The sequence below is a fragment of the Zalophus californianus genome, chromosome 9, assembly GCF_009762305.2.
Source record: "Zalophus californianus isolate mZalCal1 chromosome 9, mZalCal1.pri.v2, whole genome shotgun sequence".
Lineage (NCBI taxonomy): Eukaryota > Metazoa > Chordata > Mammalia > Carnivora > Otariidae > Zalophus > Zalophus californianus.
Genome location: NC_045603.1, coordinates 9,376,253 through 9,403,531, shown reverse-complemented (window position 1 = coordinate 9,403,531; position 27,279 = coordinate 9,376,253). Strand labels below are relative to the sequence as shown.

Genomic DNA, 27,279 nt, shown 5'->3' with positions numbered 1-27,279 from the left:
TTTTCAGCCAGAGCCTTAGGCACGGCGGGGCCGTGATGGGAACAGGGCGGTCCGGTGGAGCGGCTGCCCGGGGACGGAGTCGTCCTGTATTTGCGGCATCCACCCCCGCGCCCCGGCTCCGCAAGGAGGTCACCACGCTGGCGACGAGCGCGCCCTCCGCCCTGTCCGCAGCACGCGCGCCCCCGCGAACGAGCGCGCGCGGCGCACTGCCCGCCCGCGCCCCAGCGCCCTCCTCGCACGACGCCCCCTGGCGGGAGCCCTCGACCACGCTAGCCGCGCGAGCGGGGAGGGGGCGGGGGCGCCGCGCACGCGCAGGGCCGGCGGCGCGCGCCGAGCGGGGGGCACCGCGCGGGTGCAGCCACGATGGAAGGGGGTGCGTACGGAGCGGGCAAAGCCGGGGGCGCCTTCGACCCCCACACCCTGGTCCGGCAGCCGCACACCATTCTGCGCGTCGTGTCTTGGGTAAGGACGGCTGGGTGGCCCGGCCGCGCCGGGGGTGGCGTGTCGTGGGGGCGCGGGCAAGGGCGGCGCGCCCGGACGGACCCCAAACCCGCCGGACCCCGGGCAAAGGTGCCGCAGCCCACGGGGAGCGTTCCCGACAGGGTGCCGGCGCCCGCCCCCTCCCTCCTTCACGGGCCCCGGGCGGGGGGTCCCAGCGCTGGCGAGGGGCGCCCGCTCCTGCTGCCGGCGCCCTTGCTTGCCGGCGCCCCCATTCGCCTGTGGCCCCCCCATGGTCGTGACCTCCAGGCCGCGGCTGTGCGGCTCGCGGCTCGTGTTGAGCGTTGCCGCCCCGGCGGATCAGCGCCGGTGGGGACTGAGTCCGGGTTTCAGGTGGCCTTTTTTGGGGGGGGTGGACCAGGGCGTGGATCATCTCACGGGGTGCACGCCGCGCCTGCCGTAGACGTTCGAGGAGGGAGAGGGCCGGAAACCAGGTTTGATGGCTTGGCCCCGAAGGTAAGGAGCGATGCGTGGGGAGCCGGATACCTGGCTTCCACCCGGCAACTGCCTCTCCTTCGCTGCGTGACCTTGGACCGGGAACCACCCAAGAAATGTTTATGGGAAACGAGGAGTTACATTCTGAGGTGGGGAGAGTCAACTCCTTTCTCATGCCTCAGTTTCCCGATTTGTAGAGAGGTGGGAGGAGCCACCTTGGGCTCTGATATTTCCTGAATCCATGACCGCCCCCCCCAAGTACACCTGGATGCTTGGGGGGGGGGCGGGGAATAAGGGAGAGGTCCCCTGCCCATAGGGAAGAGCAGAGAGGCCTGTTCTGGAGCTCCGGCCTGGTGGGTGTTAGAATCCCCCAGCAGTAGGGGGTCCCTGCTCAGACCTGGGGCTGTGGGGGAGGAGGATGGGACAGAGACAGTGAGCACAGAGGGAGGGGTTCAGGTGGTCTGGGCAGCACCCCAGGAGAGGAAGGCCCACTGTGGGAAGGGGTGCCAAGGGCCCCCTAGGGTTTGCTGGCCATTGCCCAGACACCCTCACTAGAGGGTCATGCCTCTGCCGGCCTGGGGCCTATTCCTGTGGGCCCATACCGGAAGGGCTAGGATTGGGGACACTGGGCAGGGTCACTTCAGCGACCCCAAGGGGCTACACCTAAGGCCAGCTGTGGCCTCAGGGTGCTCAAGCCCCCTCACTTCCCGGGTTTTCAGGGCAATATTAGGGTCTGATGGGTGGGACAGCATGGGTGTTTATCTCTGGCCTCCCAGAGAGAAAGGAAGCTAACTGTCCTTTGTCTGAAAATGTTAAAACCTCCCCCTGGTGCCACAAGAAGCCATGTGTAAACCCCTTTCTTCTGAAGTACCCACCAGACGGGGAGCTCGCTGAGGGCAGGGAAGCCCCAGTGGCTGCACAGGACCTGGCAGTCGGCCTGGCACCCTGGGCACATCCAGAAGGCTTTGTGGTGCTGGATTCATTCATCTGTGCCAGTCTCCAGCTCCCCAGAGACCCCGACTGGCCGTTGGCAGAGATAGGGCTCTGGGGGGGCACCTGCCTGATCCGGTGGGCCAGCTGTGTGCTCTGCTCCCCTTTGCCAGCCCCTGGGCCACGGGCCTGGGAGGGTGAAGCCACTGGCTTTGTGAGGAGGTGTGGGCAGTTTGCCTGCTTGGGGCACTTCTGCCTGTGATTGGCTTCATTTAGCAAAGCTTCAAGTCTGCTGGGCCCCTAGGGAAGGCGGCATGACTCAGACACAGCCTTTAGTGCTCAGGGATGGCACAGTCCCACTGGGAAGGGAGCCAGGTACCCCCCGGGCAGAGGCCGTGAGAGCCAGCAGAGGGGTCCCCCTGCCGTGGGAATCAGAGAGGCTTCGTGGAGAAGGTGATATCAAATTGGGCCTTGAAGGATGAGCACGGCTTACCTCTGTTCATATCTGGGTGCAGGGAAACATTCCAAGCAGGAGGAAGGAAAAGGAACTGACGGAGAACCCACCGTGTGCAAGGTGGAGGGGGGTGCACACAGTCACCCAGCTCATTCCCCTATGGCCTGCATCACTCAAAGAAGCAGGCTGAGAGAGACCCAAGGTTACTGAGCATGTAAGCGGCAGACAGAGGATCCAAACCCAAATCTTGGCATCTCCAAAGCACATGGATTGCTTCCCTGGGAGCTGGAAGAGGTCAGAATCCTGGGTTTCAGGACTGGGCAGGATAAAGGTCATCTGGGCCAACCAGCATCTAAGGCCCAAATCCTCCCACGGCCTCCTAGCTCTGCTCACTACCTTTGTGTGAGCAGAGGCCACTGATACAGGCTGATCGTCGCCTTTAAAAAATATATAGTATTTTTTTTCTGATCACAAAAGTAATGCCTGCTGATGTTTGGAAAATATAAACGTCACTTGCGATGGTCACACAACAATATAAATGTACTGGACTTAATACCGCTGTGCACCTAAAACTGATGACGGTGGTGCATTTTATGTCCTATTTTACCACAATAAAAAAACTCACATGTGATCCCACCACTCAGGGAGGCCCAGTGCTTCCTTCCAGTGTTTTTTGAAAATGTGTGGTACGCCAACATGTCTTAACCTGTTGACAAGCATGCAGAGGATGCAGTGGGTGACCTGTCCTTCACCCTGGTGTTCCCTTGGCGCCCCACAGGGTCAGGGAGGCATCAGGTTCTATCATCAAGCTAAGGAAGCCTGAGCTCCAGGGCTAGGGTGACCAGTTCATCCAGGTTTGCTGGAACTTTCCCAGCTTTAGCCCTGAAAGTCCTGTGTCCTGGGAGCCCCGTCAGTCCCACACAAACCTGGACGCCTGGTCCCTCCATCCAGGACCACCCCTGTGTTTCCCCCGTGCAGCCCATGGGCGGCCCTAGCCCCATGTGCTTGTGGGCTGGTGATTTTGTGCAATTTGTAAAAGACAGATCTTGTTTCTGAAAGTGGGACCCCCCCATACCTGGATCTACCCTGGAACCTGAGCCACTGGGGCAGAAGCACATTGCCCAGCCATCTCCTCTTTGGCTTCCTCAGCTCCTCTCTGCCCTCACCTTCCCCACCCACTGGCTCCCAGGCCCCATGATTACGCAGAGCAGGCATTGAGCGCTTTGGCTAAGTGGGGAGGGGGCTGGCAGCCCTCTGGCTCAGCTGACTTGGACCTTTCCTGCCTGGGGTGAGGAGGGGACGGTTGAGGGGGTGCAGCGTGGAGGGCGAGCTCAGAGCTGCGGCCTCTGACCGGGTTGGAGGGAGATGGCGCAGTGCTGGCTGGCGGCCAGGAGAAGGCTGCCTCTAGGCTGCCCCACGCAGCATCTGCGACCACCCTTGTGCCTCGATCTCCGCAGCTCAGTGAGGAGGCTGAGCTAGGTCAGAGGTGCTCCAAGACCGCGGCCTGTCAGCGGGCACCTTTCTTTGTGCTGGGGCCAAAGAAAGGTGGGGGACATGGAGCTCTGGCAGGGAGCTAACTGATTTCATATAAAGGACCCCCTCCTCTGTGGCCTTTGCAGTCTTTTCTTTTTTTTTTAATTTTATTTATTTATTTATTCATTTGAGAGAGCGAGAATGAGAGAGAGAGAGCACATGAGAGGGGGGAGGGTCAGAGGGAGAAGCAGACTCCCTGCTGAGCAGGGAGCCGGATGCGGGACTCGATCCCGGGACTCCAGGATCATGATCTGAGCCAAAGGCAGTCGCTTAACCAACTGAGCCACCGAGGCGCCCCCTTTGCAGTCTTTTAGACGGTCCACCTGATCTGCAGGGAAGGAATATTGGCGCTGGTAGAGGAGAGGGTGGTTGGTGTTTTAATGTTCAGTCTGAGCAAAATAGGATGCTAAAAGTTTGAAATTTCAGCGTGTTCAGGGTTGATTTCTGAACACCCCTGGATTCTGTGAGTAGGATGGGTATTGCCCCCCCAAACGACAGAATAAGGCACAACCTGAGGTCTGCAGGGTCCACATTCAGTGTACCCCCTGTGGCCTCCCTGTCTAGGTTGCCATGGTCTCATTTCATCAGCACCCTCCGTCATCCCAGTGAACACTGACTATAAAAGCTGAGCTAGCTTTGGAAACACAGCAGCTTCGAGATGAGATCCCTTGTCCCCTCTCCCATCCAGATCACCATTCCCTAGCCATCCTGCATCAAAATCCTGGAGCTGTGGGGTGGCGAAAAGGGGTCCAGGGTGGAGATGGAGCCTTCGGCCAGCTCTGGCATTCAGCCATCCATTCCACAAACGCCAAGTCCCTGCCCAGTACCAGCCTGTGTGTCCTACCAGAGACTGTCAGTCCAGTGACACGGAGACTTGAGACACTACAAGAAGAAAATCCAGTAGGGGGTAGCTGCCTCTGCCAGGGGGGTATGGAGGAAGGACTTCCAAGGGGAGGTGACTTCTGAGTTGGTTCTGATACAGACGTGGGGAGGGAACATTCCAGGTGGAAGGAACAGCATGTGCAAATATCTGGAGGCAGGAGGTCCGAGTGGGCTTCAGAAACGATGGTGAGCTCTTGGAGGTTCCGGGTATGTGAGTGAGAGTGACGTCACACTCTGTGGGTGTGCTCAAGAGCGGCAGGTGGCGGGGGCAGCTCACAAAAGACCTCAGGTGGCAGATGACTTCATCTGAGGGCCAAGGGCAGCCACAGAGAGGGGTTTCAAACAGAGAAGAGCTCCCTGTGGCTGCTAGATAGAGGTGTAGCTTGAGAGGGTCCTGGGGGCAGGTGTCCTGACAGGAAATGGGTGGCCTCATACAGCCTGTCCTCTCCCAGCACCTGGCACAGTCCCGTCACTAACTCAGGGAGCTACGTCCATGGAGGTAGATCACATGCTCGTTTGGCCTTTATCACTAACAGTCTTGGAATCTTCCTTGTCTTTTCATCTGCTTGTGACTGACCTTTGGCTGGTCTCTCTCTCTTAGGTCTAGGATGGAGTCAGTGGCAAGGAGAGATTCAGGAGATGTTGGCTGGTAGGTGAGGTCTTCAGAAGACGGTCAAGGGCTGAGGTCTTCAGGAGATGTTGGCTGCTAGGTGAGGTCTTCAGGAGATGTTGGTGGTAGGTGAGGTCTTCAGGAGATGTTGGCTGGTAGGTGAGGTCTTCAGGAGATGTTGGCTGGTAGGTGAGGTCTTCAGGAGATGTTGGTGGTAGGTGAGGTCTTCAGGAGATGTTGGCTGGTAGGTGAGGTCTTCAGGAGATGTTGGCGGTAGGTGAGGTCCTCAGGAGATGTTGGCTGGTAGGTGAGGTCTTCAGGAGATGTTGGCTGGTAGGTGAGGTCTTCAAGAGACATTGGCTGAGGGCTGAGGTCTTCAGGAGACATTGGCTGAGGGCTGAGGTCTTCAGGAGATGTTAGCTGGTAGGATCCTGCCTTGTATCTTGGGCCTTTCCTCATGCACAGGGGCAGTGTGGGAACTTGGGAGCCTGGGGGAGCCTGGTGTTTGACGTAGGGAGCAGGATCGCCTGAGCAGGACCTTGGAAAATCCTGGCCTCTCCAAGCCTCATCTGTGACCTGCAATATTGGAATGCTTAGGTTTGGGGCAGATTCGAAGCTTTATGAAGATGGATGTGTAAGGGGTCTGCCATACATCCTCTCCTCCCAGGCCTGTGGCATCCTGGTCGAGTGGGTTTTGTTACCTCACTATAGGTGAGAAGCTGAGGCCCAGAGAGGTTGTGGAGTGGCTGGGATCACAGCTGACAGCTTCTGCTTCGGGGAGTCCCCAGCCACATGGGGCGAGCCCCACGACCTGCTCCTGCAGGGACCTGCGCCTGCGCCTGGGAAGCTGGGAAGCTGTGAGGCAAGCCCGAGCCTGGGGAGAAAGAACAAAGGCTGGGGGAGGAGGGGCAGAGAGGAGGAAAACCAGGAGGAAAGGAGGGCAGATGGCAGAGCTGGCAAGGGAGCTGCGCTGGGCACCAAAGCCGGGGAACCAGCTGTCTGGTGGGAGGACAGGCAGGGCAGGCCACGGGGAAGGGCCTGGGGCCACGTTCTGCAACCCCTCTGACCCTGACTGGTGGTATGACTTGAGCAGGACGCCATGTGCTCTGGGCCTCAGTTGCCCCACCTGTCAAAGGGGAAAAGGATAATCAGATTGGGCTCGTGGTTCCCGAACTTTCTATCCTCAAAGAACCCCCACTCTTGCTCCTAGTGGACTCCAGGTTGGGGACTTTTGGACCGGTCAGTCTTTGAAGAAGTTATACCAAGAACTACACCCTCACAGTGCTTTTGGGGGGCCTGCAGCAGGGGGCCTGGGTCCCAGGTCCATGGATGTGAGCAGAGAGTCGGTTGGATCCTGGCACGGCGGCTCATACCCCTGTGTTTCTGGAGGACACTTCCCTTCCAGGGATGGAATTATGCTCAGCTCCCCTTGCGGGGGAAGGGGCGGTGAAGGGGGCCATGGGGAGGGGGTGGCTGTTTGGCTGGGGCAGCCCTAGGCTGCCAGGCCCAGACTATTTAGAACAATAGTCCTCCAAGAACCCCAACAAGCTGGGGCTCTCAGCTCACGGTCCAGGGGGCGAGCAGACATGGCCTGGGTCCCCAAGTCTTCAGCCCCACACTGAACATCCCTAATTATAAGCTGCACTGTAACCTGGCCTCCCCCGACGAAGGTCACAGATGGTGGAGAGGACAGGGAGAACGCCTGAGTGGGGTGCAGGTGAGAAACTGAGGGAGAACCCTTGGAGACCGTGACCTTCTTGCCACATTCACGGTCGCTTGTCATTAACGGCTCTCTCCGCCGAAGCTGGCCGGCCGTGAGAGGCTTCTCTGTTCTCCCCTTGGTCCCAATGGCCACAGGACGCACACACCCTGCCGTCTTCCCTTTAATACACACGGGAGCGTGTGCTGGGGGCCTGCCCTTTGCCAAGGGCTCACGGTCTGGTGGAGGGAAGTGTGGTGTGAAACCAGTAAGAACAGGTGAGCGCGCAGCCCGAGTGAGGAGACACTCAGGTCAGGGACGGGGAGGTGACAGTACGGCGGAGATGAGAGGAATGGGGCCAGCCAGGCGGAGAAGCGGGGGGGGGGGGACTCTAGGCAGAAGGAAGGTCATGGTAAAGGCCGAGAGGCGCAGCAGAGCAGTGAAGAGGCTGCCACCCCGATGGGTGTAAGCTCTGGGGGGACAGAGACTGCGTCTATTTTGTCACTCTTGTATCCAGTGCTAGATGGTGCGAGCCGTCTTGTAAGGGTAGACAAGGTGGGGAACTGCACTGCTCTGCTTCCCTCTTTCCACCCTTTGTCCCTATTTAGGGTCTCCCACGCAGCCTTCAAGGCCCAACTCAGATATCGCCTCCTCCTTGAAGCCTTCCAGGATCCCCCCACCCCCAAGCTTACTGTCTCCTCCCTGCTTCCTTTGTGCTGTATGTGAAAGGCTGTAAGAACTCTCAAAGCAGAAGGCATCTCCCCCTTTGTGTCTTTTTCTCTAGAAAGTGATGCAGGGCCTGGGACCAGATTATCTCTCTGAAGACCTGGAATTTCCACAGAGCAAAAGAAACAGTGGACAGTGTCAGGCTTGTAGGAACTGGCAGGGCAGAGAAAGGCATTGAGGTGAGGAGGAGCTCACAGACCTGGGTGGTTATCCCTGCCCTTAGTAGCAGAAAGACAGCAGAGAGCCTTTCCCATCTGCAAAATGGGGAGAGCAGGGCCTGCCCAGGGGGGCTGTTGGGGCATAAACAAGGTCCTGCCTAGGAAGGGCTCCAGTCGTGCTTGGTTGGCATTCACAGCACTTTTCCAGGGGTGGCATTGTTCCGCCTCCCTACCTCTGAAAGTTCCGAGGTGGCAGGACCTGGGTGAGGAAGGACCTGGGCTGTAGTGGCCGGGGCGGGGGGGAGCGGGGATACTCCTGTCCCCTAGCAGCTGCCCGGGGCCGTCAGGCAGCTTGTCTCGGGGTCTTGGTTTCTCCCTGCTCCCCATGGTTACACAGCCACAGGAGGATGAAGGTGGGGACAGTGCAGAGAGGAGGGGGAGCCTTCAGATTACCCAGTTGAGGCTCTCAGTACCTTGGGGACAGGGGTCTGCTTGCTCAGGCCCCTGCCCTGCAGAGCCCCCTCCCCACCCCCACCGCTGAGAATGTGAGGGACAGCTTGCAGGAAGATTATGGCCTAATCCCCTGCAGGTCACATCCAAGGCTTCAGAACAGGGTGTCCGGGCAGGGGAGGAGAGAAGGGACCCTGGGAGCCCCCCCCCCCGCCCCCCCGCAACCCTGCCTCAGCCCTGCGGCTCCGCACGAGGCTCTCCAGGAAGCAGAGAGGCTGCCTGGTGCTCGTCATGTGCCCCTGCGTTGGCTTCAGCCATTTTCCTCTTATGACCCCGTGGGAGGCAGGGCCCCATTCCCATGAAGGAGGGGGGCCCTTGGCAGCCTGACTCATCCCTCAAAAGCACAGCTACTTCTTTCCTCACAGCCTTTCCCTCGGGCCCAGGAAGCAGGATCAAGGACTTTGGTAGGGATACTGACAGGAAGGCAGGGTCAGCTCGGGGTGAGGGAGAGGACTCAGCAGCCCCCCTTTTTAGGGAATGAGCTCACCGTGGCCAGAGATGTGCAAGCAGAGGCCCAAACTAGGGATGCTAAGAAGGGAATCCTCCCTTCTCCTGATTCCCATGCTGCCTGTGCCTCTGCCCATCTCAGATTTGCTATTTGCTCCCCTCTAAGCCTTTTCCTGACCCTCCCTCTGGGTCCAAGGCGGGAGATGTTCACCCACAAATGAACCAATAACTAGGGACATTTGTGTATAATGATGTTATACACAGTTTTTCTGGGGGGAAACCCGGCATGTGCCTAAAGATGATTAAAGCCAGCCTCTGGGGAGTTCCCAGCAAACAGCAGCGACCTCTGCCCCTCATGCTGGCTGGGCCCAGCTCTCCCTGGAGCCGGGTCAGCCTGATGCCCAGCAGTGGCCCAGACACAGCCTATGGCCTGCCCGCTCTGGGTGCGGATATGGAGTAAAGTGGGCCCCGCCTGTCCTGCCCTGTAGGGTGGTGACACGGCTCCGGACGGCAGGTGTCCCTCCCAGGACTCATGCTTGTCCTAGAGTTTGGGATCTGGAATTCCCTCCTGGGGAGGCAGCTGAAGGTAGAGATTTGGCTTACATTCTGGAATGGGGCTGGAGGGGGGCAGGCCTGGGCTGGGGGCTGGCACCCTGCTTACCCGCTAGGGGCCAGCCTGTTATGGGCAGGCTAGAGTCCAGGCCTGTCAGCCTCAGCTTTCTTCTCTGTGAAATGAGCTAAGTGAGCCTGATTGTGGAGATGTTTTTCTTTAAAGGTTTTAAAGACACTTTATTTTTGGGCGCCTGGGTGGCTCAGTCGTTAAGTGTCTGCCTTCGGCTCAGGTCATGATCCCAGGGTCCTGGGATCGAGCCCCGCATCGGGCTCCCCGCTCAGCGGGAAGCCTGCTTCTCCCTCTCCCACTCCCCTCGCTTGTGTTCCCTCTCTCACTGTCTGCCTCTCTCTCTCTGTTAAAAAATAAATAAAATCTTAAAAAAAAAAATAAAGATACTTTATTTTTATTAGAAAGGGGGGTGCGGCAGAGGGAGAAGGAGAAGGAGAATCTCAAGCAGGCTCCACACCCAGCTCAGAGTCTGACTCCGGGCTGGATGCCACGACTGTGAGATCATGACCTGAGTCGAAATCAAGAATTGGCCGCTTAACTGACTGAGCCCCCCAGGTGCCCTTCCTTAGAGGTTTTGGTGAGGATTAAGTGACATGATTTTTGCCCGGCACTCCCAGTTGATGCAGAGCTCCTGCAGAGGCTGTGGGGTTAGCTCGGGGTCTCCTGGGGGAGACAGACCCAGAAATGAGTGTGTGCAGGGTCGGGGTGGAGGAGAGTTTTGAACGGTGAGAAGGAGTTTGATCCTATTTGAAAGATGAAGAAGGTGGGGAAGGGCGTTCTGGGAGTGAGAACAGCAGGTGCAAACTTACCAGACAGCCTGCGGCCGGGCCCTCTGGGGTAGCTGAGCCAAGTGGGGGAGAGGGGGAGGGGAGGCCAGGGTGGGGTCCGGCTGTCCTGGGGTCTCCATTTCTGTGTCTCTGAATCCCAGTACCCCAAGACCCTGAAATTCTGAGGTACCCCTGATTTGTTTTTCTGAGTTCGACCTAGCTCTGTTCTAACTGCCATCTGGAATCCATTTTTTTAAAATCCATTTTTAAAAAGACCCAGGATTGGATTATAAAGACAGCAAAAAAAAACCAGCCTTGGCCCATTTACATTGGTGCCTTTTTTTTTTTTTTTTTTTTTTTTTTAAAGATTTTATTTATTTATTTGACAGAGAGAGACACAGCGAGAGAGGGAACACAAGCAGGGGGAGTGGGAGAGGGAGAAGCAGGCTTCCGGCTGAGCAGGGAGCCCGATGTGGGGCTCGATCCCAGGACCCTGGGACCATGACCTGAGCTGAAGGCAGACGCTTAACGACTGAGCCACCCAGGCGCCCCGGTGCCTTTTTAAAAAAATAAATAAATTTTTTTTATAGCATTTTCTTTAGTTCAAGGAAAAGGGGTGGTTTTTTTTCCTGTGCCTTCCCGTGACCAGCGACCTCTCTGGGACCCCCCCTGAGGCCACCCTGTCCTGTTTCCAGGGCGCTGGTTCTGCCGCCAGGGACCTGTGTCCCGTCCCTCCAGCACATCTGCTTGTCAGGAAGAGTTTGGCCACAACAGCATAGAATTTCATTCTGGTTTCATTCCGGGCCTCTGGTGGTGGCTCCATGCGCTCCCTGCTGCAGATCAGGCCTTAGCAAGTCTCCTGGAGGCCTCCTGACCTGATGCGGAGCCTGGCGCGGGGCTCAGAGAGACTTGGGTTTGAGTGTGCAGCCAGCCCGACCAGCTGTGGCCCCAGGCAGATCCCCGGACACTGGCCTTGCCCAGTTAGGAGGACGCATTTCAGTCATCTAGCAGATCCTGAGGGAGCCCCCGCTCCCTCCCAGCGGGATGGGAGCTCTGGGGGACAGAAACCTGAGGCCCATCCCGGCTCTTGGGGGGCTCCCTCCCACTAGGGTGGAGGGACAACAGCTAAAGGGAGACGTTAACCCGGGGTTTGCAGGGTCCTTGAGGGAGTTTGGGAACCACAAGGGGCCAGTTGTCTATCCTTGGCAACGCTTCTCCGTGTGTAGACTCTCAGGCCCGGTCTAGGTGAGGCTCCCTGTCCTGGCCCAGCTCTGCAGCCTGCGGGGGACGTGGCATGCACACCTGTGTCCCCGGTGGGGTCATGCACACACCCCCACCCCCTGCCGCCCCTGCCCTTTGCTCTTGCTCCCATCCCCCACGGCGGGCCTGTCAGCAGATGATGGTGTGGCTCTACCTGCCACACACATTCAGCGCCCAGCCCCGTCCCGCCGCCACCACTGCCCACGCCAGCCCAGGGCACCGCTTAGCCCCCGGGGGGGTCTCCCAGCCTTCACCCCGGCCCTACACTCTTCTCTTCATCCGCCCGGGGGGGCTCTTTTCAGACCTAAGTCACATCAAGTCACCCACCTGCTCTTAGGCCTGAAGTGGATCCAAACTCACCCCGCCCCTGGCGGCTCTGGGGGTCTGGCCTGGGTGGAGCTGGCTCCACCCCCACAGAACATAACCTGTGCAGGTAGCAGCCAGGTTCAGAGAGAAAATGGTGTGGGGAGGGCGGGGCGTGGGAAGGTGGGGAAGCACTGATTGGTGAGCCGTGGAGGGAGGTGGGGCCCAAGGGCCTTGACCACCGGCCCTGGAAGCTTGGATTGTGTCTGGAAGGCGGTTGGGGAATGGCTTTAGGGCTTTTCCTGCTGCAGGGTGGGGATGGGGGTCCACAGGTCTGGTCACCCCCCTGTGACTTCTCACTGTGCCCCACTGTGGTCCATCTGGCCCTGCCCCCCCCACACTCTCCCTGCCTCCCTCCCTCCCCATCCCATGCACCTTTCCAGCCCTACTCGTCGGTCACCTCCTCCCACCTTCGGCCTCTGCCCTTTCTGTTCTGCCTGAAACACGCTTCCCCTCATCTTGGCCGGGGTGGCTGCGTCTTGTCTGCGCTCCAGGATCGCTGCTTCGGCTCCTTCGCTGGCCACTGCTGTGTCCCTCCCACCGCTGCCCCCGCCGGCGGTGCTTCGATGCTTCGTCATCCCGTCCACTTGTTCAGCGTCAGTCTGGTGTTTGGGGACGCTGCCTCCAGGACACCTGCCGGTCCTCACGGGCACGACCTCATCCCTTCCTTGCGAGGCGCCATTGCTTTACAGATGAGGGGACCGAGGTGCTGAGAAGGCAAGTCACTTGCCCAGGGTGACTTTGAGCGCCCCGTGTGCCGGAGCCGTGGGCTGGAGAGGAGACCCCGAGCGGGCACAGAGCCTCCTCTCTCTGCCTGCCCTTGGGCCCCGCCGGTCCTCGGAGGATGTTGTGACCTTGTTCCTCACCCTCTTGGGGACTCAGTGTCTCCAGCACCTGCCTCCCGGCCTCTCCAGGGACTCCCTGCTTCTCTCCCCCCAAGAGGACCCTGTCTGAATGGTTCCTCCTCTGCTTGTCCCCAAAGCCCCGACTTCTGCCTGCCTGTTTCCCCTCCCACCTCCTCCTGGCCTGCTTTTGGCTGGGGGGCGTCCACCCTTGTCCCCACCCCTGGTGGAGCCTGTCAGGAAGTGCTGCCCAAGAGGGCCTTGCGCGTGCTCTTCCTTCTTCCCTGGGGCCTCTGGAGAAGGGAGTTAATCCTTGCTAAGCCCCTACAGTGCACTGCTCTGCTCAGGGTGCTTGCATGTAATTCACCCATTAGCCCTGAAGGGAAGGTTAATTTTTGCAGAGGACCAATCTGAGGCTCAGAGAGGTTGTCATTTGCCTGAGGTCACACAGCATAAGCAGCAGGCCTGGGATTTGACTCCAGCAACCCTGTATGACTCCTCAGTGTCTGGAGCGCCTTCTAATCAAAAGGCTTTTCCATTCTGCTGGATTGGGGACCACGGGTGACATCCGGAGCTGGGCCTCAGATTCCTGACCTGGCAGGTTCCTGGTAGGAACCTTGGACTTCTCTTAGCGCGTAGGTGCAAGGGGCTGCGTGAATGGCAGTCCCGGAGTTGTGCTGTGCACGGCTCTGGCAACCGGCCATCAGAGCCCGCCTTCGCCTCCCCGTGTCCAGCGTCTGCCTGGCTTGTCCAGACTGTGTCAGTAGCCTAGGAGTCCCTTAGACAATTGCTGTGAAATCCGGACTTGCTGCCTCTCCGCTCCTGTGCCCCTGAGCACAGACTTGGCTCTCAGGCACACTACGGGCCCCTCAGGTGTCTGTCTCCTTCAGGGCCCACCTCCTGAGGCTGAGAGTCAACTTGGTCAGGTGGGTCAGGTGGGAAAGAGCTTACACTTGGGTTCAGGTTCAGCCTGTCCTGCTGACAACAGTGCCACCTGCTGTTTCTGAGGCTCAGTTTTCCTACACCGCTAATTGGGAGCAGTGCGAATTGCCCTCTGCGCTTCACAGGGTGATCATGACGACGCAGAACGTGTGACACGGCTACCCCGAGAGCCAGCATGCCCGCGCGGGGCTGGACCGTGGCTGTGTTTACATTCTCAAGTCTGGATTGGCAAATGTGTGGCTCACGGGCCACCATGGCCCAGCTATGTGCTCGTGGTTGAACCAGGACACAGACCCACAGTCTCGTCGTTCTTTCTTTTTAACTGCAGAAAAACTCATGTAGAGCATGATAAGCCATTTTAAAGCACACAGTTCTGTGACATTTATGTTGTGCAACAATCGCCTCTGTCTAGTTTCAAAACTTTTCATCACCCCATAAAAAAAAAAAAAAAACCGTGTTCATTAAGTAATCACTCCCCATCCCTCCCTCCTGCAGCCCTGGTCACCTCTGGTCTGCTTCTTGTCTGTTTTGCCTATTAAGGATACAGGACAGAAATGAAATCATGTAACATTGACCTTCTGTGTTGGACTTCCTTCACCTCTTTTTCCACTTCTTTTAAGGTTCATCCAGATGTAGCACGTGTCAGAACTGTTTTGTTGTTTGTTTTAATGACTGAAAACTATTCCATTATGTGGAGATGCTCCAACCTGTTTCTCCATTCATCTATCGATGGACATTTGGGTTAGAATTTTTCTTAGCACACAGTGCCGTGAACCAGTGGTCTCCACACTTTTGGTCGTGCTATTCTTTAGGAAAAACTTTTGAATCAATCCTCCCATTAAATGTAGATGTATTTGTTTGATATACATTACTACTACACAGATCCAGTACATTACAGAACCCATGTAAAGTATGGACATCTTAGGGGCACCTGGGTGGCTCAGTCGGTTAAGCGTCTGCCTTCGGCTCAGGTCATGATCCCAGGGTCCTGGGATCGAGCCCCGCATTGCGCTCCCTGCTCAGTGGGGGCGCTGCTTCTCCCTCTCCCGCTCCCCCTGCTCACGTGTGCTGTGTCTCACTCACTCTCTCTCAAAAAATAAAATCTTTTTTTAAAAAAAGTATAGACATCTTAGGAAGATGAGATTAAAAAAAATAATAATGCTTTTCATATGTTTTCCCACACCTGCCATGGGGTTACTGCCCATCCTGCATATTAGCTGAGGATGAAAATGTGCCTGAAATTATAGTTTCTTATTTTAGAAAAATTGGAAACCACAAAGAAGTGGAAAACAGACAATAAAAATACCCTCTGGCCCCTGCCTCATGCTCACTGAAGGCCACACCTGAGGCGCTGCCTGTTGAGTCTGGGCCTCTTCACCCTCACACAGTTTCAGGGGAGGTGAGAGGCAGGAGGAAAAAGCAAGAACTTTTTTTTTTTTTTTAAAGATTTTATTTATTTGAGAGAGAAGGAAAGCATCCAAGCAGGGGGAGGGGTAGAGGGAAAGAGACAAGCAGACTCCCCATGAGCAGGGAGCCCAATGCAGGACTCAATCCCAGGACCTTGAGATCATGACCTGAGCCGAAGTCAGAAGCTTAACTGACTGACCCACCCAGGCGCCCCAAAGCATGAACTTTAGAGTCTATCCCCTGGACTCTAAAAACTTAACAGTTTTATGACTCTGGTAACATTAATCAATACTCGTACCTTAACTGTCTCATCTGCAAAATGCTGATCATAACTGATGTATTAATTAGCTATTGCTGTATAACAAAATATCCCCAAATGAAGTGGCTTAAAACAACAAACATTTGTCATTTCCTAGTTTCTAATGTCAGGAATCTGCTTAGCCAGGTGCCTCTGCCTCAGGATCTCTCACGGGTTACAGTGTGGTGTCAGCCAGGGCTGTGGTCTTAATCTGAAGGCTGAGGGTGGACCCATTTTCAAGCTCACCTACATGGTGCTGGCCTACTCGATTCCTTATAGGCTGAGGGGCTCCGCTCCCTGTTGACTGTTGGCTGGAGGCCTCCCTCAGTTCCATGCCACGTGGGCCTCTCCACAGGGCGGCTCAAACCATTAGAGCGAGCAGGTAGGGAGTGGCAAGAGAGGGTAAACAAGGTGGAAGCCAAAGTCTTTGTAATCTCCTCGCAGAGATGTTGTCTGTCACTTTTTGTGATATTCTGTTGGTTAGAAGTGAATCACAAGGCCCAGCCGCATTCAAGGGGAAGGAGGTTGTACAAGGCTGTGAATACCAGGAGGTGGGGTGGGGGGTGGAATCTCAGCCGGCTGCCTACCCAGCTGCAATAGACCTGTCACAGAGGGTTATTGGGTTAAATGAGGTACGTGCACTGTACTTGGGGGAGTGCAGGTTGCCCTGTAACTGGCAGGATTGTGACTGGTGTTATTACTTTTTTTAATTACTATATTTATTTGTGAGAGAGAATGAGCGATGGGAGGGGCAGAGGGAAGGAGCCCCGTGCAGACTCCCGGCTGAGCGCAGAGCTGGCCACGGGGCTTGATCCCAGGACCCCGAGATCATGACCCGAGCTAAAACCAAGAGTCAGGTTTAGGGGCACCTGGGTGGCTCAGTCAGTTAAGCGTCTGTCTTCGGCCCATCTTCATGATTGGAGATGGGGCTGGGCATGTGCCAGCATCCAGAGGACTCAGCCTTGGCAGGTCCACCTCCCAGAAGGGCATGAGACCGACCACTCGTTCTGGGAGGCTAAGTCCACAATTCTAGAGGAATCTTGATGTCAGGGCCCAGGAGGACCTCTCAGGACCTGGCTGGTGGGATGGTAGTGCCAAATCTGTGGTCAGAGTGTCCTTAGAGCCTGAGGCTGAGGAAAGAAGTGATTGTCCCCTCCCGTGCTGTGTGACCCCAAGCAAGTTGCCCTCCCTCTCTGGGCCTCCCCTCTGATATGCCTGCTTAACAGCAGCCTTGTGGCTGATTGGGGTGAAGAGGGCTGGCTGGGGTGGGGGCAGACAGCAGGCCGAGGGGAGTGGCCGCCCCTTCTCCAGACCTGGTGCTGGGTCGGGGCCGGCCTGGGTCTCATGCCCGGCCCGGCCCCTCCCCCTCCCCGACAGGTGTTCTCCATTGTGGTGTTCGGCTCCATCGTGAACGAGGGCTACCTCAACAGCAACTCGGGGGGCGAGAAGTTCTGCATCTACAACCGCAACCCCAGCGCCTGCAGCTATGGTGTGACCGTGGGTGTGCTTGCCTTCCTCACCTGCCTGCTCTACCTGGCCCTGGACGTGTACTTCCCCCAGATCAGCAGCGTGAAGGACCGCAAGAAAGCCGTCCTGTCCGACATTGGGGTCTCAGGTGAGTCCCCCGCCCCCGTGGGCACCCCCCAGCACGACAGAGACTGCAGAGGGCTGCCCCAGCCATGGGCCCACCACTCCTCACGCACAGCTATGAGGCGGGCGAGGGGACAGCCTGGGGGTCACCTGGCTGGCAACAGGGAGTGGTGGGCCCAGGGCTGGGCCTGAGACGCTAGAAGAGCCCTCAGCTCCACAGCGGGGAGGGGACAGGGCTTCTGTGCCACCTCCCTTGGTGGAGCCTCGTGAGAAGTAAGGCTAGACTGACGGCATGGCACACAGTCCGGGCCCGGGGAGGGTCGGGGCCTGACGTGACCTGCTGCCCCTGTCCTCCAGAAACAGTCTTTGGTGGAGGTAACCCGACCTCTCTCCCTACGAGTTCTGAGAGTCTGATCACTGGGTGCTTTGGTTGAGGGGCAGTGAGGCTTTGGCTGTGGTCTCAGGTCTCTGGCTGGGACCTCCCCCCATCACCGGGCCTGGGACTCTCAGGATGAGCCTGGCTGACTTGTAAGCAGTGAGGCCAGTCCCTTAGACTTGAAAGATAGAATGAAATTAGTAGTTCTCAAACTGTATTCCCCGGAGCGCCAGGGTTCCGCAGCAGTGCCTGTGGGAGACGTTGGTCTCTAGATACCACAGCCCTTTGGCACACACACGCTTTACTGGAGCAGCTCTGGTTCTCTCTGGGTAGACTCTGGGCACCCACAGAAGATCTCATTGCCACGAGGCTCTCACTGCTAAACTCCCCAGGCCTCTGCTCAAGAGGCTCCTCCCTAACCTCAGGCTTTGTGAGGCCGCAGGCACATGAAAAGCCGGTGCTCAGACCCGCGCAGCTGAGCTGCCCCCCCTGACCAGCCTCCTCATCCTCCTCTCTCTGCCCAGTTCTCAGGGAGGCTGCAGTGGGCCGGGGGGTCAGAGCAGTGCCCCTCCCAGACCGCTGCAGGGCGGTCAGCGGTCCCCAGGCAGGGATGCAGCTGGGAAATCTGTGCGAGGCTGAGGTGACAGAAATGCCCGCACAGGCTGACTGACTTTTCTCTGTCTCTCCCTCCTTCGCTCCCCTCACCGCCCCTGGCTCTCCTCCCCGGCTCTGCTCCGGGCCTTGCTGTCTGCACGGGGGGCTCCTCTCTGTGGTCTGTCTCCCGCTCCGCGTCTGACCGACCTCCCTGCTCTGGTCTCACCTTCCTGTGCTCCCCTCTCTGCCCTGCTCCCCGCCCCCGGCCCTGCCCCTCCCTTTGGGGGTGGGGGAGCATGGGAGATGTGCTCCTGAACCTCTCCCTGTTCCTCCCCTCTCGCCCTCTCTCTCTCTCCCTCTCTCTCTCTCTCTCTCTCTCTTTCTCTCTCTCTCGTGTGGCCCCTTCTGCCTGGTCCCGGTGGACACCCCAGCCTTCTGGGCCTTCCTCTGGTTCGTGGGCTTCTGCTTCCTGGCCAACCAGTGGCAGGTGTCCAAGCCCAAGGACAACCCGATGAATGAAGGGACAGATGCGGCCCGGGCCGCCATCACCTTCTCCTTCTTCTCCATCTTCACGTGGGTGAGTATACCGCGGGCCCGGCGCGCACTCCCCTGCCCCAGCCAGGCTCCCAGGCTGCAGGTCGTGCAGCTTAGCCAGGGACTCTTGCTTCCTGGGGCCCGAGCGGCCCCCTGTGTCTCTCCTGGACGCTCACACAGGGCTTCTTCCTGAGGAAGGAGGCTGTTGCCGGTGCCGGTGAGGACAGTCCCGTAGTGGCAGGAGACCCTTGCTTTGGCCCAGAGCACCCTCCAGTGATCATGAACGCCCCTCCCAACCAGTCTGGTGTTTGGGTTGTGGGCGTTTGCCATGAGCTTTTATAAACACTAGCGGAGGCGTAGGCAGGAAGATAAGGCTTTGCAGTCCCAAGGCTGGGAAGGAGCCCAGGCCTAGGCGTCAGGAGACCTGGGCCACATCTTGGGGCTGCCTCTAATTGTCCGGGCCTCTGTCTTCCCGTCTGTAAAATCAGGCGATTGGATTTGGGGTGGGAGGGTGTCACAAACTCAGATGCCCACGGGGCGGGCAGCACCTGAGAAATTATGAGTGGGCCGGTGGCAGGTACATGCCCCCCCAAAAGGGCACCCTCGGCCCCTGTTCCAGAGCAGGAATGGGGATTCACACAGGCCAGGTCTTCCCGTTTTCCAGAGAAGCCAGAACTCTGAATTTCTGTGTGAAATCTGATCTTTATGTGTTAGCAATTTATTCAAGTTAAAAAAAAATACCATGTGGGTCAAAGAAAGCATGTCTCTGGGCCTGACTGGCCAGATGGCACCCCTTGGCAAGTTCTAGAGCTAGGCTGGGCCCTCTTTCCCACTGGTTCCAGGTCACCTTGATGTATTTCTTCTCTCCTCATCTTCCTCCTGCAGATGTCTGGGGTCACATGGGCTCCAGGCCCCCATCCCAAAGGTTCTCCGTCCCCTGTGTGCAGCCCCTTCCCCTCCAGGCCTCCCCGCAGTCCTGGGCCCAGCCTTTTGCAGGGAGCCCCTGGGGCTGGATACGGGCAGCCCCAGCCCCTCCTGCGAAGTGTGCTGCAGCCAGCCCTCCCTGTCCCTCTACCCTCCTGGGCTTGTCCTGGAGTGACTTCCTGCGCCTTATGAGGGCCCCTGAATATCCATTTTCTCTTGGGACCCCCCCCCCCCCCCGCCCCCGCCAGTGCAATATTAGGAGCCAGAGTTTGGAGGAGAACAGTTGTGGTTCAGGCCGCAGCTCCCTAGCTGTGGTCACACCAGCCCTCCAGGTCCTCAAGGCTGGTCGGAAGAATCAGGCGACCCCAGGGCATCTCAGACCAGAGAAGGTGCCCCGTGTGTGGGGACGTCCCAGCCCACCCAGCCCTACAGGGAGGTGTTTGGAACAGTGAGCCCCGAGATGGGGGTGGGGCTCACGGAAGAGGAGTGGGTGATTGGACGGCAGGACTTCCAGGGGCAGGTCCCAGAGCCTGACTGACAGGAGCCCGCTGGCCGACGGCTGGCTTCTGCCTTTCCCAGCTCTTCCCCACTGGCCTCACCCCTGCTCTCTCCTGGCAGAGCCTGACCGCAGCCCTGGCCGTGCGGAGATTCAAGGACCTTACCTTCCAGGAGGAATACAGCACACTGTTTTCCACCTCGGCACAGCCGTAGGCCTGCCCGGCTTCCAGAGGCAGGGGCGCCCCGTGTCATGGCCAGTGGCAAGGTTGTGGGGGCAGCCTGCTGCCAGGAGTGGCCAGGATACCAGGGCCCGCGGGGCAGGAGACGGCCGGCTGCGAGGCCAGTTCAGACCCGCCACTTGATCGCTTGTTGCTTCCTTTATGTTTCGTTTATCCATTCATTCAGTAAACATTTATTGAGCTGTTTTGTGCCTAGTGATGAATCAGACGGGGGGCCTGGCCCCAGGAGCCCACAGGCTGAGGAGGGGAGGACAAACAAATCGCAGTTTCCCCTAGCCAGACCGCCAGTGGCTCTGAGATGGGGGGAGGTGACTCATACACGGGCTGCCAGGATGCTGTGGGCACTGGGGGAGCCTGTCCCTCGCTGCAGCATGAAGGCTGACCTTACAGGCTGCTGAGGGGGACAGGCCGAGCTCGTCAGAGGACGCCTTGCCTGGCTCTGCTCTTTTATGCTGTGTGACCCTGGGCAAACCCCTGCGCCTCTCTGAGCCTCCGTCCACTACCCAGTGGATCAACCTCGCAGGGCTGTTGTGTGGATGCAGCAAAGGCCGGCGCAGGGCCCTGGCACAGAGATGCTCAATAAATGTAGGTTCTTTTGTTCTTTCATGCATTCATTCATTCATTCTCTGCCAGGAGTCAGAGATACCTCCATAATCCCTACTTTGGGGACAGTTCTCACGGGGTGAATCCTTGTTCTTCCAAAAGACTCTGGCCTCCAGTTCTGTACAGCCTCCAGCTCCCCAGGCAGGAACCACCTATCCCTCCACCCTCTGTAGGAACTGAGGGGGTATTAAAGCAAACAGGCCCCCAGAGCAAAGCACAGAGTAAGCTTCCTAACACGAGAGGCATACAAGTGTAGACGGCTGCAGATGGTGTACCCGCTCTTGAAGAAGCAGGGCCAGGCTCACCAGCAGGGTCCGTCTCACCCTCCCCCTGCACCTCCACTCCCACCCCCACACTGCCCAGGCTCTTGTGTTGTGGCCTTGAACTGGCTGACCAAGGGAGGCCTGATTTCCTCAGCTCAACCCTGGTACACCTGGTACACCTCTCTCAGGCTCCTGCACTGCTTTAAGCAGCCGCCATTCAGGAAGGGCTGCCCCTCAGAGCTTTTACCAGTGACACAAATCGACAGTCAGTGCCTAGTCACTGGGCTTCTGGAACTCGCTAGAATAAAATGCCAAGCACACTTCACCCCCTGCCTGTCACCAGGTGGCCTTTTGGGGTTCCTCATTGGTTTATTGCCTTGTCGGGGGGCTGATGAAAGGGAAAGAGATGGGGAGGGCCCTGGCCTGGGAAGAGGCAGGACCTCTGTGTTCGGATCTGGCTTCTGGCACTGACTCTGCCATGAGCTTTCCCTTAACGAAGCCTCGGTCCTTCCAGCCCCAAAGCGGGTATGTAGAGTATTATTAGCATCTTTCCATCACAGGCGGACCAGCTGCTGGAAAGATCTTTGGAGGCGGCTTTCAATGTAAACCTAAAAACTATTTTTTTTAAAGATTTTATTTATTTATTTGATAGAGGGAGCGAGAGAGCACAAGCAGGGGGAACAGTAGAGGGAGAGGGAGAAGCCGGTTCCCCGCCGAGCAGGGAGCCCGATGCGGGGCTCGATCCCAGGACCCTGGGATCACAACCTGAGCCGAAGGCAGACGCTTAACCATCTGAGCCACCCAGGTGCCCCTCAAAACTATTTTTTAAAATTTATTCCCTCGCTTGGTGTGGTCAGTGTCATTGTCCTTAATAACAGTGTGATGGTTTTTACTGAAAAAGAATTTCCCACCTACATACATATGCTGTAGACAAGTCTTTCCCAACTAGGTCCTGTGGGGAAAGGGCTTTGTTGGTCAGATAAGGTTGGCACATGCCACTTGTCATAGTTTTCCCCTTGGGGATCCCAGCATACATCCGTCATGGCTCTGACAAGTCCTGTGGCCTTGAAACTTATTTTACTCTGTTCCCAAACTTGTTTGACCGAATGTTTTAGTTAGAATCAGGTTCAGCCGCAAGTGAAACTGTAAATCGCAGTGGTTTAAATGCAGCCCAGTGCAGGACTGACCTAGTGGCTCCAAGGCCTTTCATGACCCGGGCCTCTTCCATCCCTCCAGTTTGGCTCATGGACCTCGCGGTCCCGTGTGGCAATTAGAGCTCTAGCTACCACATCTGCATTCCTCGAGTCAGGTCAGAGGGTGGAACAAAGGACCTGGGGTGACGTGCTGGCCAGAACTTCGTCACATGCTTACACCTAGCTGCAAGGGAGACAGGATGGCTTTTAGGAGATACCAACAGTTCCCTATCCCACCGAGAACTCTTTTTCCCCATTCCACCTAACACCCCTGAGACCACAGTTTGAGAAGGATGTCGTGGCCTTTGGGCCATTTTAACGCTCCACCGCGGAGGATGCTTGGGGACCCATCATGACCTTTGGGGTTGGGGCACATGGGATAGGTGACTTCTGAAGGGCTTTCTGGCTGGATGGACAGTGTGGCTCTGGATCTGTTGAGGGCTGGCCGCCAGGACAGACCCCCCCATCAGGCAAGCTTGGTTTCATCTCTGGGTCTTTGAGGATATTTAACCCCTACTGCCTGTGTCCTGTGAACTAATTGCCACTAACCCACTGTTCTTGTCTGTCTCTCTCCTCTAACCGTCCCCCCCCACCCCGTCCTTGCCCCCCCCCTGGGCGCCCATCCCCAGGCGGGCCAGGCCGTGCTGGCCTTCCAGCGGTACCAGATTGGCGCCGACTCGGCTCTCTTCTCCCAGGACTACATGGACCCCAGCCAGGACTCCAGCATGCCTTATGCCCCCTACGTGGAGCCCAGCACCGGGCCAGACCCTGCCGGCCTGGGCGGTACCTACCAGCAGCCGGCCAACGCCTTTGACACCGAGCCCCAGGGCTACCAGTCTCAGGGCTACTGAGCTGCAGTGACCACCTGCCCCTCGCCTGTCCCCTGCCCCAGCGCCAGCTGCCCCCCCCCCGCCCACTCCCAGACCCCTGCTCCCTCCCAGGCTGCCCTGCCCAGTGCCTCAGCAGCCTCTGGGTTGTTCCCCTGAGGTCCAGGGCAGCTCAGGGTGGGATGGGGCGGTAGGGTGTTGGGTGGGGGGTGCATCTCCACATGTGTGCAAGTCTGTCCAGCAGGGGCTGGGGGCGTTTGCATTCGTGCATTGTGTCACTGAGCATTCATGGGGTGCCTACTGCGTGTCAGGTATGTGCTTGACACCGGTGGTGAGAGACCAGGGGTCCCGGGAAGGGCGAAGATGAGGGACAGAGGAGCCCCATTGGTCCCGGAGGTAGGAATCGGTGTGAAAGATAGACCTGGATGATGCTGGGAAGGTTTGGCTCCAGGGTGGGTGGCAACACCTGCAGGACATCAGGGGCCGTCACCCAGCCCTACTACGAGCATGGGGGCTGTCTCCATTTTATGTTGAGGACACTGAGGCCCGGAGAGGTCAAGGTCCCTTGTCCAGGGTCACTCAGGCAGCCAGTGATAGAGTTGGGGCCAAGCCCCGGCCACCTGACCGGAGAGTCCCTGCTGTCCCCTGTCCTCCCTGCCTTCCCCATCCCTGAGCCTGGGGCTCCACCGCTCCGTGCTCCCGTCACTCTGGGAGGCCTTGGGGACCTCAGCCCATGATATAACCCTGATTCTGCTGCAAGCCAGGGGCCTGTTCTGCCTCCAGGCCCCTCTCCCCACATCCCCACCGGCCCCTCTCCCAGCCGCCAGTCAGGGTGGGAGGGCCAAGGGGGCTCGCCTCACTCGCTTGTTTCCCCATGTACTGCTCCATGCTGTGCGTTCCCCACCGGGAGCTCCAACACCCTCTTTGTGGCCTCCCAAAGGACTGACCATTGTCCCTGCCCAGGGCTGGGTGGACGAGGAGGCCCAGAACGGGGAGCGACCGGCCCAAGGTCACAGTGAATAAGTGGCAGAGCTGGGCTTGCTTCCTGGGTTTCTTGGCCCCAGCCACCCAGCAGGTGCCCCGATTCCCTGCCCTGCCCTTGTGACCTCCCAGGAAACAGAACTGATCTGGGACACTGTGTCATCTTTCCCTCAGCCGGGGTTAGCCAGGGTCTCAGGGGCTGGAACGGCCAAGGGCATGGAGAGTCCTTCCACTGGCCTTCCAGAAGGCCTGATGAGAGGACAGTCTCTGTGGGAGTCAGAGTAGAGAGGGTGGGGGCTCTGGAGCCAGCAAGGCCAGCCTTCAAGCTGCTGCCATGGGACACACTGCTCCCAAAGTGAACGCTGAGAGCCCCTGGTGCGCGGTGGGCTGGGGGAGGCTGTAGCAGGTGTCTCCAAAGGCACAAGAAGGGTTGAGGCAGGGAGGGACTCTTGCACAGGTGGACTCTTCACTGAACCTTAAAGGACGGGGAGGTCTTGAAGGAGAGAGAGAGGTGTGGGGAGACATGGGTCCCTGTGTCCACTGGCCAGTGACCCGGGGAGCAGGGCCAGGGGATCGTGGCTTGGCACAGTGCTGGATGTTCCCACCACCAGCACCCCATGCCTCCATGAGAACCCTCAGAGGCAGGTGATACTCACTTGCCCTTGGACTCAGCAGGTATCCTTGCAGAAGGCATGCAAGCTGGCCGTCCAGAGATGAGCACCAAGCCAACCTCTGTACTCAGGGTCCACCAGAGGGCAGAGTGCTATCCGAGCGCTTGCCAAGGGATGCGGCGCCCCTAGGAGGGGCCAGGAGGATGCGCAGCAGTTAGCACGGTGGTGAGGGAAGGAGAAGGAATTTCCTAGGCTCAGAAGTAGCGTTGTTGTCCCCACTTAACAGAAGGGGAGGCTGAGGCTCAGAGAGTGTAAACGAGTTAGCAGTGGAGCATGGATCTGAACTTAAGCCTGTTCAAGTCCTCATAAGGGGCAGCAGAGACAGGAGAGAATCCCAGACAGCTGAGCAACAACTGGTCTTTGTGGACTTCAATTTTCCACATCTGGGGAAGGGGCTCTGTCTCTGGTACCCCCCCCAGTAGCCCAAGTGGGCATGGGATGGGGTTGTGGCATCTACCAGGCCAAGCAGCAGAGCCTGTACCAGACCAGGTTTGCAAAGCAGGTAAGGGTGTGGGTGGTTGTGGGTGCGCTTCTGGCAAAGTGAAGCTCTGTGCCCATGCGGGAGGCTGAGAGAGGTCCTTCCCCGCTCCCACTCCCCACCAAACACCTCCCCTGCCGATGGACACCGGGAGACCCCAGGGTGCTGCCCATCCAATGCTTCTCCCTGGGCACCGCCCAGCTGCTTGTGATACCGAGCTGGAGGGCAGGCTACCACTTAAGCTTCACCGATCCCCTGGGTGTTTCTTACAGACTCTCCCTGCCACCCCAGACCAGGAAAGTTTACAGGACCCCTGCCAGGAGGGAGGGGCGCAGAATCTTCTCACTTTGCATTGCTCACTCAGCCTGGGGTACAGCCCAGACATGATCCCACCATCAGGCTGGGTGTTGGCGGGGCCCGCCAATGGTGGAGGTGAGACACGGGCAGAGGGCGGGATTCGGCTGGGACCCAGGGCTCCTAACTACCCCTCCGGGGCGGTTCGTAGGGATTCCCTGCTGCTTCCCACTGGCTGAGGACAGTGCCCTGGAGTCCCCAAGCTTAGAGCCAGTGGTGTCCTCTTTTTTCCCCTCCCTGCTCCCTCCCTCTGCCTCTTCCTTGCTTCCAACCCTTTTCTTTGGAGAAGGCTGCCCCCTGCCTCCTGACCTTGCTGAGTTTGGGCTCCCTCCTTCCACCAAGCACAAGAGAGGGCCCAGGAAAACTGGGTGCCACCCAAGTTGAGAGCTGCAAGGACCCTTCGAGATGGTGGAGTCGGCCGGGAAGACTCATTTGTCCAAAGTTACGCACAGAGTCAGAGGTTGAGGACCTAGGTCTCCTGCTTCTGAGTTAACCCTCATCCTGCACAGTCATGGGCTATCTGCCTGGGTCTGGCTTCTGGTACCTGGGGGTGTGACAATTGAGGGACTAATTCCCCGGGGACTGGCATCCGCTCCCCTACTCCAACCTCCCCTGTGATTTTTGATCTTCAAAGACTCTTGGGGGGTCCCAGGCTTCCCCCATGTAAACAAGAGCCCCCACTTGTTACCCCTTGAGGGCCCCCCAACCTTGGCCCAAGACCCCTTTGATTCTCTAAGGAGGAGGAAGGGGGGAGCACCCCTCCCAAGAGTTTGTGGGAGGATGGGCTGGTCCAGCCATCTCCCAGCGCGGCCCTTTGATGTGACACTCCCCCATCCCCTGGTGCCCACAGCCCTTGTCTGGGTGTCCCGGTCCTCCCGCAGCATAACTGCCTGTGTATAGTATAAATATATATATTTTCTATATATAAGATGTATAATATAAGGCTCCACAAATATATCTCTGTGTGTGTGCGTGTGTGCAGTGAATGGCGGTCCCCATCCTGGGCCCCCACTCTGGACTCCCCCACCACCCGGTTAAGTCTCGAGTGAATCCAATGGCCCCGTGGCACCCTCCGTTACAACATCTGTCCATTTGTGGTGAACCAAGTGAAGGTGGTGACTTCTGGTGACATAGTAATAAAGTGAAGACAAACCCACCAGCTGACTGCGGCGTGTCACAATCTTTTTGTTCTTCCTGAGTGTGGCTTGGGATCACCCATTCCCTCTCTCCCCTGACCTGGCTCATGCTTTATTTGTTCTTACTGTTCAATACAAGTAAGATCATTACAGTTGAAACCAGTGCCCCCCCAGCTTTACATGTGCGATTGCAGGCACACACACACACACACACACACACACACACACACCACACACACACACACACCCCGTCAATGTTCCCTATCTCCAGAGGCACCCAAGCCTCCATCCAGATCTACACATATGTTTGCAGGTCACTATTTAAAGTTAATGGCCCTGAGCGGGCACAATATTTATCTAGACACTGAGCCGGGCGCTAGGAGTCCACACTGAGCAAGGTAGACAGCCCTTGTCCCCGCAAACGCAGTCTTCCAGCAGGAGGCATGGATGTGAAACCAACATGCAAACAAAAATGTAAGTTGTGACAAGTGCTGGGAGAACGTCAGAAGATGCCGTTTAGACCTGGGCTCAGATACAGAGCCCTCCGAGCTGGTGACCCTTCGCTGGAACTCACTCCGATGAGCAGGTGTTCAGTGGCAAGGGGGTGGGCTGCCGAGGGACCTGAAGAGAGGAAC

The 27,279-nt window shown here is 57.9% G+C and overlaps 1 protein-coding gene across 3 annotated transcripts; it reads left to right on the top strand.

Annotated features, from left to right (window-relative positions):
• Nucleotides 1-295: 295 nt before the first annotated feature.
• Nucleotides 296-26,659, top strand: SYNGR1 (synaptogyrin 1). Of its 3 annotated transcripts, none has more exons than XM_027592333.2 (4): nucleotides 296-462; nucleotides 16,761-16,998; nucleotides 18,375-18,520; nucleotides 22,827-26,659. In XM_027592333.2, exons 1-4 carry the CDS (start codon nucleotides 364-366, stop codon nucleotides 23,046-23,048), a joined length of 705 nt encoding a protein of 234 aa, XP_027448134.1. In that variant the 5' UTR covers nucleotides 296-363; the 3' UTR covers nucleotides 23,049-26,659. The 3 variants fall into 3 exon arrangements, with proteins under 3 accessions (XP_027448134.1, XP_027448135.1, XP_027448136.1); XM_027592334.1 differs by lacking the exon at nucleotides 22,827-26,659 and adding an exon at nucleotides 19,981-20,739 and having other exon boundaries at nucleotides 297-462; XM_027592335.1 differs by lacking the exon at nucleotides 22,827-26,659 and adding an exon at nucleotides 20,020-20,739 and having other exon boundaries at nucleotides 300-462.
• The last annotated feature ends 620 nt before the right edge of the window (nucleotides 26,660-27,279 follow it).